The 12,410-nt window shown below is 41.6% G+C and overlaps 1 protein-coding gene across 1 annotated transcript in view; it reads left to right on the top strand.

The window, feature by feature from the left end:
- The first annotated feature begins 4,342 nt into the window (after nt 1-4,342).
- The window catches only part of LOC128076480 (amine oxidase [flavin-containing] B-like), a 50,978-nt gene continuing 42,910 nt past the window's right edge, over nt 4,343-12,410 (top strand). The window contains exon 1 of the mRNA XM_052674204.1: nt 4,343-4,566. Within this exon, the coding sequence (XP_052530164.1) occupies nt 4,521-4,566 (46 nt within the window). The 5' untranslated portion in view covers nt 4,343-4,520. The remainder of the gene's footprint in view (nt 4,567-12,410) is intronic.

Below are 12,410 nucleotides of genomic sequence, written 5' to 3'. Positions count from 1 at the left end.
TTAAAAGACACACTGGGGAGAAGACATAACTAGACAATGAGAATATAGCATAATGGATAAAGTATTTTATTTCCTTATATTCTCTGAGCTCTGTCTGCCCTATGTCATGGCCCCTGTCCAGCTGGACCTATCCATAGGCTCATGTCCTGGCCCAGACTTGGCTTGTCCCAAGGGAGAAGCCAGGGAATGAGGCTGCCCTGGAATCCCTAGAGTCCTGTTCCTGGTGGACAGACCCTGGCTACCAGATTCTGCCCGACCAAAACCCTGGGGAGCCTCTGTGGTCCAGGTCCAAGGCAGTGACCATCCTTGCCATCTTCAGGGGGTGGTAACTCTGCCTATGGCAGGGGGTTGGAACTAGATGAACTTTGAGATCCATTCCAACTCAAGGCATTCTACAATTCTACAGTCTTGCTACTCAGACCCTTGTTCTGGTCTTGCACTACAGCTCTTTGTGCTCAAGGGAAGCATGTTTGTATTTACACAACAAGTTTACTAGTGGGCTTAATCTTGTAGGTTTTAGATTTAATAATCAGTCCTACTTGGAAAGGAATTTGACTGATAAAATATCCAGGTTTTGCTTATTAGTTCTTAATTAATGTCAGGCTGTTTTATGCTGGATTCAAAATCTTGGCTGGTAACATTTAGGCTCTTAGGTTAATCAAGATACATTTTGATCTTGGTTGATGTTGCTTTAGGGCAAAGGAATTGATTAGACAACCTCCTGAACTCCTTGCAGGAGTTTTGATTTATTGGAAAGCCAGCCATGAAGCCTATGCTCATTTAATTGCACTGTATTTCAAAAGCACTGACATATGCTTTCACAGTTTATGCACCAATTGTTTCAGAGAAATTGAAATTATGTAAAACTGTATGCCTATCTTCTGTAATGTCAATATTCAACAGGAACTAAAATGCTAATTGGAAGAGCTGCATGATGTGGCTACAGAATAAAGGTAACAGGTAGTGTCCAATTTGCCTTCAAAGAATTCTCCATCAGAAATAATGAAGCACAAACATCAAATTCACCAGGTGCCTTTTCCAATCTGTCATCTTTCTCTTTGCTTACATTTTCCACATGTGACTGTGACTCCTTAAGGTTGTTTCTAGACTTTGAAACTGTGCTCCTGAGCCTGACCATCTGACATTCAGACAGACTAAAATCTAGTAGTTTTTGTATCCCAACTATAGTTATGAAGGTCTGGGAGCTGTGCCATTCTAGCCTGTGTGCTTGGGCTGCCTTCTTAAGCAGTAAGGGATGGTGGCGCTGATAGGGAAGGGTGGGAGACAGCATGAGTGTCCAAGGCTTGCTGATATGGACCTAATGCAGTGAGAGTTGGTGTCTGGACACAGGATTCTTGGTTCTGATCATATAGCTCTTGCTGAAGCACCTTGGTGATGCAGGTGCTAAAACAGCTTGCTGCTAATGGAGGAATCCACTCTGCCACTTTGATTAAAGTCGATGTCAGTGTGTATTACATACCAGTAGGAAATTTCAGCAGTGAAAACCATCTTTTCCTAAGTGGATACATTCCAGCTGAATATGATGACGAGAGACAGTAACATAAACAACAGAAAGCCTGCTCATTAAAAGCACTGCTATATAAGGAGCAGAAGCTGAGAAGATGTGCAATTTAGAATGCTGTGCAGTGTTTTTACCAACCACTGGCCAGACAATCATGAATCACGAGCCTGAATTCTACCCCTTAGTCTTCATAAGTTTGGAGATCTTTGGCTTTGACCCCTACTCCATCAACTTTCCAGTAATTTCTCAAAAGATAGTCCACACCTGTCAGTACATTTTCTGCCAGACAGTATAGCTATTTATGCTATCTTATTACCACAGTGTCTAAGTGTCTAAGAAAATTTATGGAAACAATACACTTGTACAGGTCTCAGGTGAGTTCCCTTCCAAGCTGATAAAATGTGGAGGCTCTCAGTTGCTCTGTTTTCTCAGAAATTTGCTTTGCTTGCAACAATGTGCATTCAAAGGATAATGTACCAAAATCTGGGTAGGAAAGTCTTTTGTCCGCTAAATTAGATGGAACCACATGGGATGTGAGAAGTAATGAGACCATTATAAAACAGAAACAGAATCCTAATATAATTAGATGTTTCCAGGCATAAGCAAATCTTTTTTCCATCAAAGCGGCTTTGTTAGGATTACTTCTACACATTGCAGATAAACACACTTTTACTAAGACAGGTGTGGAAAGGACCTATTAGGATCAGTAAATGTGCCTCCTTGCACAGGTGGATGCTAAAGGGATTGATTAGTGTTAACCTTGTGAATAGGAAAGCAGAAGGGGGAATATGATCTCTGTTTAAATGCACCATTGTGTAAACATTTTTGAAGCAGAAGAACCTGAGACGAAAAACTTTGAAATGGATTTATTGCAAGAGAGAGGAGGAAAAACAACCCATCTGGCTTTAGGAGAGATTGGCTAGCTCTAGATAGAGCTAGATTTATTCACCAGAAGGATTATGTGTTCTCAGTGTCAGGAAACCAGACTTAATGACCCAGATGTTCACTTAATTGCACCTCAACAGCTCTTTGAGGGTTTCTTGCCTTCAAACACTCCTGCGGACCTTCAAATGATTCAAATGACCTTCTAGTCATCCAATGCAGACAATACAGCCTACAACCTTCTTTATTTCACTCATATTTTAAAAAAATTGATCATTCCTTAGGTCACCAGGAGGAAGACAGGGACCAGGATAATCTCAAACATAAGTAAGGTGGATGATTACCATCTGTAACCATAGCTATCTGTGATAACTGCCCAAACAAAATGACTTTCTTCTGCTTTTGGAACAGCTTTCTTCCGCATTCAGTATTTCACATGGGACTTGAAAAAAAATATTTACAATTGTTATTTCTGGCAGCCATTTAATAATCGTGTGTCCCTCACTATGAAGAGGTCTTGGAGTTTGATTTAATCTGCTTGAATGAGTCAGATTCTCTTATAATTGGATTAAGAACATGTATTTCTGACAAGAATTGCAAAAATTGCACCTTCTGTTAATTCAGCCTCAGCAGCCTCCCAATAACTTTTTTTTTTAATTCAAGTTGCTTACCTATTTATCTCCTCAGTGTTAACTACTTTCCTCAAAAATAAGTAACTTCTCCTTGTAAGTAATCAGTCAGGTGGAACTGTTTCAGGCAGGGCTGGTAACACTCAGAAAAACTGTTTTCAGAGAGAGATATTTATGATGCTTTTAATGAGGCAGATGTCCTTGTCTGGACAATGCTCTCAGACACATGGTCTGATTTTTAGACAGTCCTGTATGAAGTCAGGAGTAGGACTTGGTAATCCTTACAGGTCTCTTATAATGGAGGATGTTCTATGATTCTACGGTTACTGCTATCCACATCCACAATGATGGAAAATCTCAGAGACAACTGACCAAGAATGGAAAACTCCCAAGGCCTTCCATAGGCTATGTGGAGGCGACACAACTCTGCAGATCTGGTGATCAGCAGCAATCATCTCCCAGCATCTCTCTGAAACACATACATGCTTGTTTTCCATTGCCTCTAGCAACATTAAGTCCCAGTTCAATCCTCAGCCATCCCAAAGCACTACGTCAAACAATAAACACAGAGGCAACAAGAAAAAAGAGATGAGTCCAAAGTGATAAACATTGCAGGCAGTTGATCTAGACCCATCTTTACTCCTCCTACATTTTCCTCCCTTCCATTCTCCTTGAAAAGACAAGATTGCACCTGCTGTAGTCAATATTTGTGACTCCTGTCACAGCTTCTCCCTGTCTCTGCACACCAGAAACTATCATTTGAGTTATTATGGAAGAGAGAATTCTATCCAGGCTGTTTCTTCCAATGTATGGCTCCAGGAAGCAGAGAAGGGCATAGACTAACAAGTGCCTTGGTTCAGAATGTTCTTGGAGCTGTATCCCTTTTGCCTTGAGCTATCTGCTTGGGGAAGGTCAGGTATGACTAACATAGCTACTAGATATAAGCTGTATGGATAGAGACACAGAACTTAGGCTTAGGATGAAAGGGACATTAAAGATCATTTATTTCAAACCCCCAGCCGTGGGCAGGGCTGCCCCGCACCACCTCAGGCTGCTCAAAGCCCCGTATTTGAGCACTTCCAGAGATGGGATCCCACAGTCTAGGTCTGAGAAAACACGTTAGCACACATGTACCATCTCCAGACTCCTGGAGCCTCACTTATAGTGAAGTAGAAATCCAAGAGATGGAAAACCGTGCTGGGTTTGTATGGAACCAGCCTAAAGACCGAAGGTGAAGGCGTTGACACTTGTTTCTAGAAAAGCCAGTCTATTTCTCTCCTTTCACATAGGGGCTCAACCCTGCGGGAGGTAGGCGAGAACGAGGTGCCGTGACCCCCTGCACCGGCCTCACCCCTGCCGCCTCCCCAGGCGGGCTCCCGCACAGCCGGGGCGACGAGAGGCGGTGCCCGGCGGCTGGGCGGGGCTGTGTTGCCCGCCCACCGGAGCCGGTCCGGAGCCGTCGCCGAGACAGGGTGGGAGGCAGCGCCATGGCACAGAAGTGCGACGTGGTCGTGGTCGGGGGCGGCATATCAGGTGGGTCCGGCGTCTCCGGGATGGTGCCTTGCGGGGGTCCTCGCCCCAGGAGCTGGGCGCTGCCGGGGACAGCTTGGGGGAGGCAGCGCTGGTGTCTCAGCTTACGAGTCTTTAAGCGTAAAGTGTCCGTAATTCGGGCTGTGACGCGTTGTGAGACTTATGTTCTGCCCGAATATCCTCCAAACCGACGTCGTTCCTACCCCTGGAAGTTTGGGACAGATGAGGGGTACGCGCTCTGTTGCTTCTAGGTTGAGTCTAGGGATGTCACGTAGAGGCCCTCGGTCGCAAATGACTGATGTGTTAGGATGTCTTCTGTTTAGAGCAAGTAAAAGCATAAAGGAACGATGTCAGAAAGCAGCTGGGTCATTTCCCCAGTCTCTAGTCCCTCTCAGCACAGGTGTGATGGAGGTGAGACCAGCAGCTTGTAGAAAGCAGCAGCAGGCCTGGGAGCTTTGTTGCACTCAGTGGCAATCTGCTTTTTAGCCTAATCCTGCTGGAAGAGTGCTGTGCATGCCCGGGATGAATCTTGCCTGTGCATTTTGTTCTGAGATGCACGGGCCCAATTAAATTGCCTTATGTGTGACGGATTATTTTAGTTTTTCTTCTGTACCTTTGACATATGAAACAGCTGCTATTTGGGCTGGGCATGTTGGAGGGTATGCAGTGTGGTAGTTCTTCTGCTAATGACCTGTTAGTCCCAGTAGTGCATAATGAGTATGCATGTCCACAGATCCAAACAGCATCTCTTGTGTTGCAAACAAATTAATCAAGATATGTCACAAAACATATAGAATCATACGATCATTAAGGTTGGAAAGCCCAGTAAGATCATCCTTCCTTTTTTATTTAATGTGGCTTTTAATTTCCCCTACTTATTCATATAAGGTGTATTAATTTTTTGCATAACCGCTATGCTGAGGTGTGCACCGTAGAAGGAAGGTGTACAATATGCAGTGGATAAATGGTGTGCTCGTTCCACGGGGCTTACCCACCATTGGTGCCTCAGAGCTGATTATTTCCATAAGCTGCCTGGGCCTTTAGACTCTCATATCTTTTCCTAAGGATGGTGTTGTGATAAGAAACTGCTGAATAATTATTAAATGTTTAAACTGTGTTTATGTGGTTAGCAAAAATCACTGTTTTATGAAACAGAATTGATTATAAACACACTGTTATGGCTAATTTTTAACTTACACCTTGATTCACAGTGAAAACATTACAGAAAATTAACCACTGTTATCTATTCATGTCTTCTAAAGCCTCAGTGGCATGTTTTTGTGCAGAAGCAGTGCTACAGGTTCCTTCTCTTTAATGAGTTGGAATCAGAGTTACTGTAACAGATTTTAATATGTCCTCGCTTTTCATTGTTGCTATGGGAATATTATCATGGCAAGCTTGCGCAGACTTCATATGTTTTCTCTTGTAGCAGAGCAGCAGTGCTGTGTTGTGTTCACTTATGTGCTTCACTCTTTTCTACCTGCAAACAGAAGCAAGTGGCGTGTAGTTGTAAGAAACCGGTTTTCCATTTACTTTTTTCTACACCAGATTGCTCCAAAGTGCTCTGTTCTTGTGCTGTAGCAGCTTTTCTCCAGCTCCCACACAGAGGCTTGAAACATAAAACACAAAAATTACTAGTTACTCTCTTCAGTCACTTTATAGCTGTTTTAGCTGTTTATTTTAGCTGTTATTTACTACTCCAGATTTACCTTTTATCTGTATGCTTTTAGTAAATCATTGGACTTGCACCCAAGTGCATATAACAGCATGCTTTTATATCTTATTGAAAACTGCCCGTGCCATGCTAAACTGCTGCAAAGACCTGGTCACCCGTTGACTGGAGAGTGAAGCTTTTGATTTTTGAAATGGGTCACTCTTTGGAAACTAGGTTTCCTACTGCTCTAGGTTTAATTTTCTTCAGAAAGTCACTGTTTCTGAGCTATTCCAGGAGCAGCTGACAGAGATTAGCTGTTCTGCCTGTAGAGGAGGCAGGCATTGGTAGGTGTACTGATGTAAAACAGCAGAGTGCTCCCCTGTCCTTCAGGCTGTGTTGTTGACTTGGCTGATAGAACAGTGAACACAGAAGCTGATCAATGAAGAAACAAAAAGCTGTTGTACTGATGCAGAAATGCGAACAAAACGAACAAACATTGCAGGGACAACGTTCAGCTCTCTGTTTTCTAGTTACTTTTTTTAAGGGAATGCAAACTGTCCATTTGAATACTGCCACAGTTTGATTGCATTAATTGCACTCTCAGCAAGTATGGAGGCAACACCAAGTGGTACAGTTGAGAGGACAGAGATAGGGAATTCCATCCAGAGGGACCTGGACAGGCTGGAGAGGTGGAACTGTGAACCTGGTGAAGATCAGCAAGGCCAAATGCAAAGTGTTGTACTTGGGTTGGAATAATCCCAAACAGAAATGCAGGCTGAGTGATGAATGAATTGAGAGAAGACTTGTGAAGAAGGACTTGGAGGTACTGACAGATGAAAAATTATGCATTAGCACATAGTGCATGCTTGCAGCCCAGAAAACCAGCTGTTTTCTAGGCTGCATCAAAAGAGGGGTTGCCAGCATGGAGAGGGTGTGATCCTGCTCCTCTGTGCTGAGTTACTGCATCTAGGCTTAGGGCCCCCCAACACAAAAAGATGCGGAGCTGTTAGAGCGGATTCAGAGGGGACCTTGAAGATGATCAGAGGGCTGGAGCACCTCTCCTTTGAAGACAGGCAGAGCTGGGCTTGTTCAGTTTGGAGAAAAGAAGGCTCCTGAGCGACCTCATTATGGCCTTCCAGTAATTAAAGGGGGCCTATGAGAGGGGTAGGCAGAGACTTTTTACAGGGATATGTAAAACTTGTCCTATATAATAGGACAAGGAACAGCAACAGGAGGATTTATTGAACAGCAGGTTCTGTTTTATGTACAAAACTGCTGCAGTCTTTGACATTTCTGTGGATGGTGTAGGTTAAAAAGAAGTGCCCATATGTATGAAAAGACTTAGCCACAGACTGTATGGAATATGCTTGATGCTGAGGAATACTTAGATTGGAAATGTAAGGGAGTAATTAGTTCCGTGGAGATTTCAAAACGCGCACAGTGACAGGATCTTCTGATTGTTTAGAGGCATTGGAAAACTTAAGAAATTTTCTTAAATCAAATTTGGGAAGCTGTTTAGAGGTTTCACTTAACTTCCTCCATGTGTTTTCAAAACTGCCTCCCTGTTGCTGCTTTTGCTGTGAAGACCTCTTTCCTTTTTTTCAAAAGACCAGATTTTAACCTGGAGTTGCTCATACCTTAGTCATACTCAGTCATATTTAAGAAGATGCTACTCATAAGTTACTAGTGCATAGATTTTGCAATCAAAGTGAGATTAATCAATTCTTTGTGAAAGGCAAAGTCTTTTTTGACATACAGCAAAAGTCATTTGAAGTATGCTTAGTGCTTTCTTGTTCACAAGCAACCTGATGTGTTTCCGTATGTTCCTGACTGAAAACCTGCCATAACAAAAATATTTCTGTTGAAATGGTAGATTTATAAAATATTTACACTCCTATCATTGTGGTGTTGAGATGTGATTTTACTCTTCAAGACTTTCTCTTCATTTGTGTGAAGGTTTAATGTACTGTATGATTACAGTATCTCTCACTCCATCTGTAAGTCAATTTCAATTTACTTAGAAAGGAACACAAAACAAAACAGGTCAGGTGTTCTGGGGACCATTATCTGAAGATGTTCAATTTGTTTTAAAATAGACTGAAGCAGAGGACAAAATCAGTTTTTGAAAAAAAAAGCATTTTGATGCATTGCAAGAAAAGTGTATGTGAGATGCATAACTTCTGCTTGCTTATTGGTGTTTTCCTTTTTCTCCCTGGTAGCTATTTACAGTGGATTGGACCCTCTGAGGGAGGACTGTGACCATTTCCAAGTCCCTCTGCAGAGGGGTACCACTCTCAATAGGATACAGCAGGCAAAGAGAATATTGGACATTTCTCTGTTATGATTGGAGCTCTTTGTTCACATTTTCAATTGCTGTCTCTGCCATCAGTTCTTCCTTCTGTTTTCAACTGTGTTCATAGCTATGTGAAGGAACACTAAGCAATTAAGTGGAGCATGCCAACTGACTTAGATTTTTCACACAAACCTTGGCAATACATAACAAACAGTGCAGAAAGCAGCTGTGTAATGCTGTGAGATAGGATGGCAGTCTAGGCAGCAGGGACAGTAGTTGTAAGTCACTCAGTGATACCTCCTAATTGAACTGAAAGTTGATTTGATAAGAAGCTTTCCCTTCTGTCTGAAGGAGCAATCTCCTCTCCCAAGGCTTGAAGCAATGCATCATTAAGCAAAGCTTTTCCATTAACTTATTTAACTGTTATGAAAGGCTGGTACTAGGGAAAGTTCATCACATGCAGACAGCAAAATAAGAAAAACATCTCAGAAGCAACAAAAAAGTTAAGTTGGAATACTAAAACTTTCTGCAAGAGATTCCTGAGTATAGCTGTTAAAGAAATAACTGCTGGAAAATGCAAGTTTGCATGGCAGTTCATGTTAGTATTACAGACTGCAAAGTTCACTGTTGTTTTCTTGTCTGTACTGATGAATTATGTATTTTTGACAAACAAGATTAGAGATAGGAGAGGATGGAAGTCCTTTGTTAGAAAGTTCAGTGTGTTGTTTGCTTGGGAACCTCCTGCTGTGATACTTATAATTCATTAGATTGGTCATAATCTTGTTTAGCACTGAACTACCACTTTAAGAACACCGGGAGTAATACTAGATGCTAATGTGCATTAGTGTGTTGGTTCAGAGCAGGTGTGTACCTTAAGCATATCTCCTGATTGACCTTATTTACTGCTCTATGGTGTGTATCACGGAGCAGTCTCAAAGCGTACACACTGCATTAATTTTTCCTTGAGAAGTCACGCTCTAGGAGCTCACCATTTGAGCTCCAACCCCTGAATAGGATGATCAGTCTGTAGGATATAAGAACTAGTCTGAAATAAAGCACCTTTCGCATACATGATGTGGGGTATTCAAGGTACAGTTGTTTTGCTCTGCAGATCTCCTGCTCTGCAATATTTGCTAGCATAGACACTGCGAATTTGCTGTCTTGGAATACTTTTAGTTACACGGTTCAAAGGTAGTAGCATGGAAGGAGTAAACTTTCCATTTTTGTGTTCGTCTTCTATGGAGGTGGAGTCAAAAATAATTTGCTGTGCTACCCTGATGGCAGATATACACCTGCATCCCTTGTCTCCATCCTCTATGTCCTCTCCTTGTCTAGTTTTATTCTTTCTTTCTATAATTGTCTTGTAGCGTCAGTAGATTGTGGAAAGGTAAGTTTTGTATTCCTATGAATTTTGATTTGCCCATTTTACTCTTTGGCTTCAGTAAGGATAGGAGTAATTTTAAAGTCACACAATCCAGCATACTCCTCCCAGTGTGGCTGTAGCATCAATCTCCACCAAATGGCAGAGATATTCATCACTATGACACAAATCCAGGTCAAACTCTGTTTCCCAAAGCACTAGAGGCTGTGAGGAGTAGCCCTCTGGCTCACCTCCTCTGGCTCCATTCTTGGTTTGTTCAGGGCATCTGATGTGAACTCAGGAGTATCCAAGGACTTAAAGAGAGCTGGTGAGTGGTGTTAGTCTTTCTAAAGTTGGAGAGCTGTGGCAAAAAGATAAGTGGGCCTGTTTGTATTGATGCCTTTAGTAGACAGCCTGAGCAATGCGAGCTTAGACAGCCTGATTGTCCCAGAAGTAAACTTCTAGCACTGCGTGTAGTATCATAAACCAGCAGAGAGTTGGCTCTGTTTATACATCTCACACAGCAGCTAATGACAATGAATTAAGTCTTACACATAATTCAGTCAACTGAGAAGGCTTCTCTTCTTCAGAAGCTACTATCCTGTGTGTAAACAGTCTGTGTGATCTTGGCATGCTTCCCACTGATGCATTTTGCTTCTCTGTAGCACAACCAACAGCTATAGTTAAATAGTTCTGTTAATTAAAGACAAAAAGCAATATTGTTTCACTGCTCTTTTCAAGAACAGGAGGAGCTTCCCTTTGTGTTTTGTCTCCCTTTCTTAGCAGCTACTTCATACAGTGGTACAGTGGTGAAATTTATGTTGGTTATAAAAGTTTTCTAAGCAGTGCCATGGTGGATTAAAAAACCTTTCTTTAGTTTTCTTTTACAGAGGATTTATCTTGATGTATTTATAAAGCACTCAGTTATATTGTTTCTGAAATCAGTTGTCATTTAGTTGGGCTTTAATTACATGAGGAAATTGCATTCATGTCATTATAGTTTCAATCATTTAATTTTTATGTTATTGTCTTTGAACTTAATATGAGCTTCCTCCAGGGCTGATAACCTATTTTATCCTTGTAAACTTATGTCAGGTTCTTGCTTTATGAGATGGTTTGTTAAAATGTGATCATTCATCTGATCCACTAGTCTTTGTAGAGGCTGACATGTTTAAAGTTTATGTAGGATCCTCATTTGAAGATACATTTTTCTGATTTCAGTGGTCAGTAAGAACACGCTACAGTACCTTGTTACTTGAACCGTGAATGTCTCAATAACTCATCTGTGCATTTGTATTTTGCCCAGCTTCTTCTTTCCTGTCAGTTTTCAGTATCTCAGCTGAGGAGATTCCAAGCTGAGTGGCTTAGCAAAAAGATTGGAAAGTGCCTACCAAGCCACACCAATGTTGCCTTGACTTAAAAGTCAATAAACAATGATGTTGCTACTTATGGGTAGAGCAGGCTTCCAAGAAGAACAAAAGTAAAGTATTTTTAGGGACAAAGCTGCTTGAAGGAAGTCAGTTAATCTTTTCCTCCATCTGTTCTTTTCTTCCTTACCTCTTTCCATGCTACCCTTGCTGCCAGTAAAATGTACCCACCTGAGAATTTATATAGACCTGGTAAACAGGCAGCCGTCTTGGTGAGCTGAAGAGTCTCTGAGTAAGCTTGGGTGATTTCTATCTGAGTCTTCCTCAGCTACTTCTTGTTTTATTTAAAATAAAATTAATTTTGAGGAATTACGTTGATGCTGAAATTATGCCGTCTTTCATTATGCCTGAGTCAAGTGGACGTGCAGCTGTTTTTTACCATTCCCTCAGCACTTTGCCTCTGCTCTGCGTACTTTGTGCTTAGCAGTGAATGAAGAGTCTGGCTGTGGTTCATTACGGCCTCTGGCATCTTGCAATCGCAACAACTAGGATAATGACCTCTGTTTGATATCCCTTGCTTCAAGTGGTCCAAGAGTTCCACGAAGTTTTAATTCATTCACAGTCTCTCTATCTATTACTTATGTCTGTACTTAGTGCTTATGTCTGTACTATTACTTTACATTCTATTACATCATGTCCCTATTATTCAACTACACTGTGTTTTCCTGTTTCTACAACATGACTCAACTGGGAGTGAAAAGCAAAAAATACCTCAAATATGCCTCTGTAGCCTTCTGCCTCTCAGCCAGCTAGTTTTCGTAGATGAACTATGCCATCAAGGTAGAACATTGAATACAGTCTTCATGGTGGACTGCACACAGCAACAGCTGATCAAACAGCCAGTTTATAATATGTAATATCCTGGTGGCCTGGATAGTTTGCATATAAACTTGCACTCTGTTTGCTCAAGTGATAGATCTGTGTTTGGATCATTGAATATTGGACCAAGACACCTCTTTTGTTCCAGTATGAGTATATAGTATACTCATAATAGAATGACACTAGCTTCATTAGAGGCTGAATCAGTGAGTCATGCTAAGTAATGAGCAGAATGAGGAAAGGAAAGAGTGTTAGTTGTTTTGTTTTACAGTTTGGATGCTTCTTTTTTCCTCT

Source organism: Tympanuchus pallidicinctus, unplaced genomic scaffold (genome assembly GCF_026119805.1).
Source record: "Tympanuchus pallidicinctus isolate F22 unplaced genomic scaffold, pur_lepc_1.0 scaffold14, whole genome shotgun sequence".
Taxonomy (NCBI): domain Eukaryota; kingdom Metazoa; phylum Chordata; class Aves; order Galliformes; family Phasianidae; genus Tympanuchus; species Tympanuchus pallidicinctus.
The sequence above is the reverse complement of the archived record's forward strand: the minus strand, read 5'-3'. Positions and strand labels throughout refer to the sequence as shown.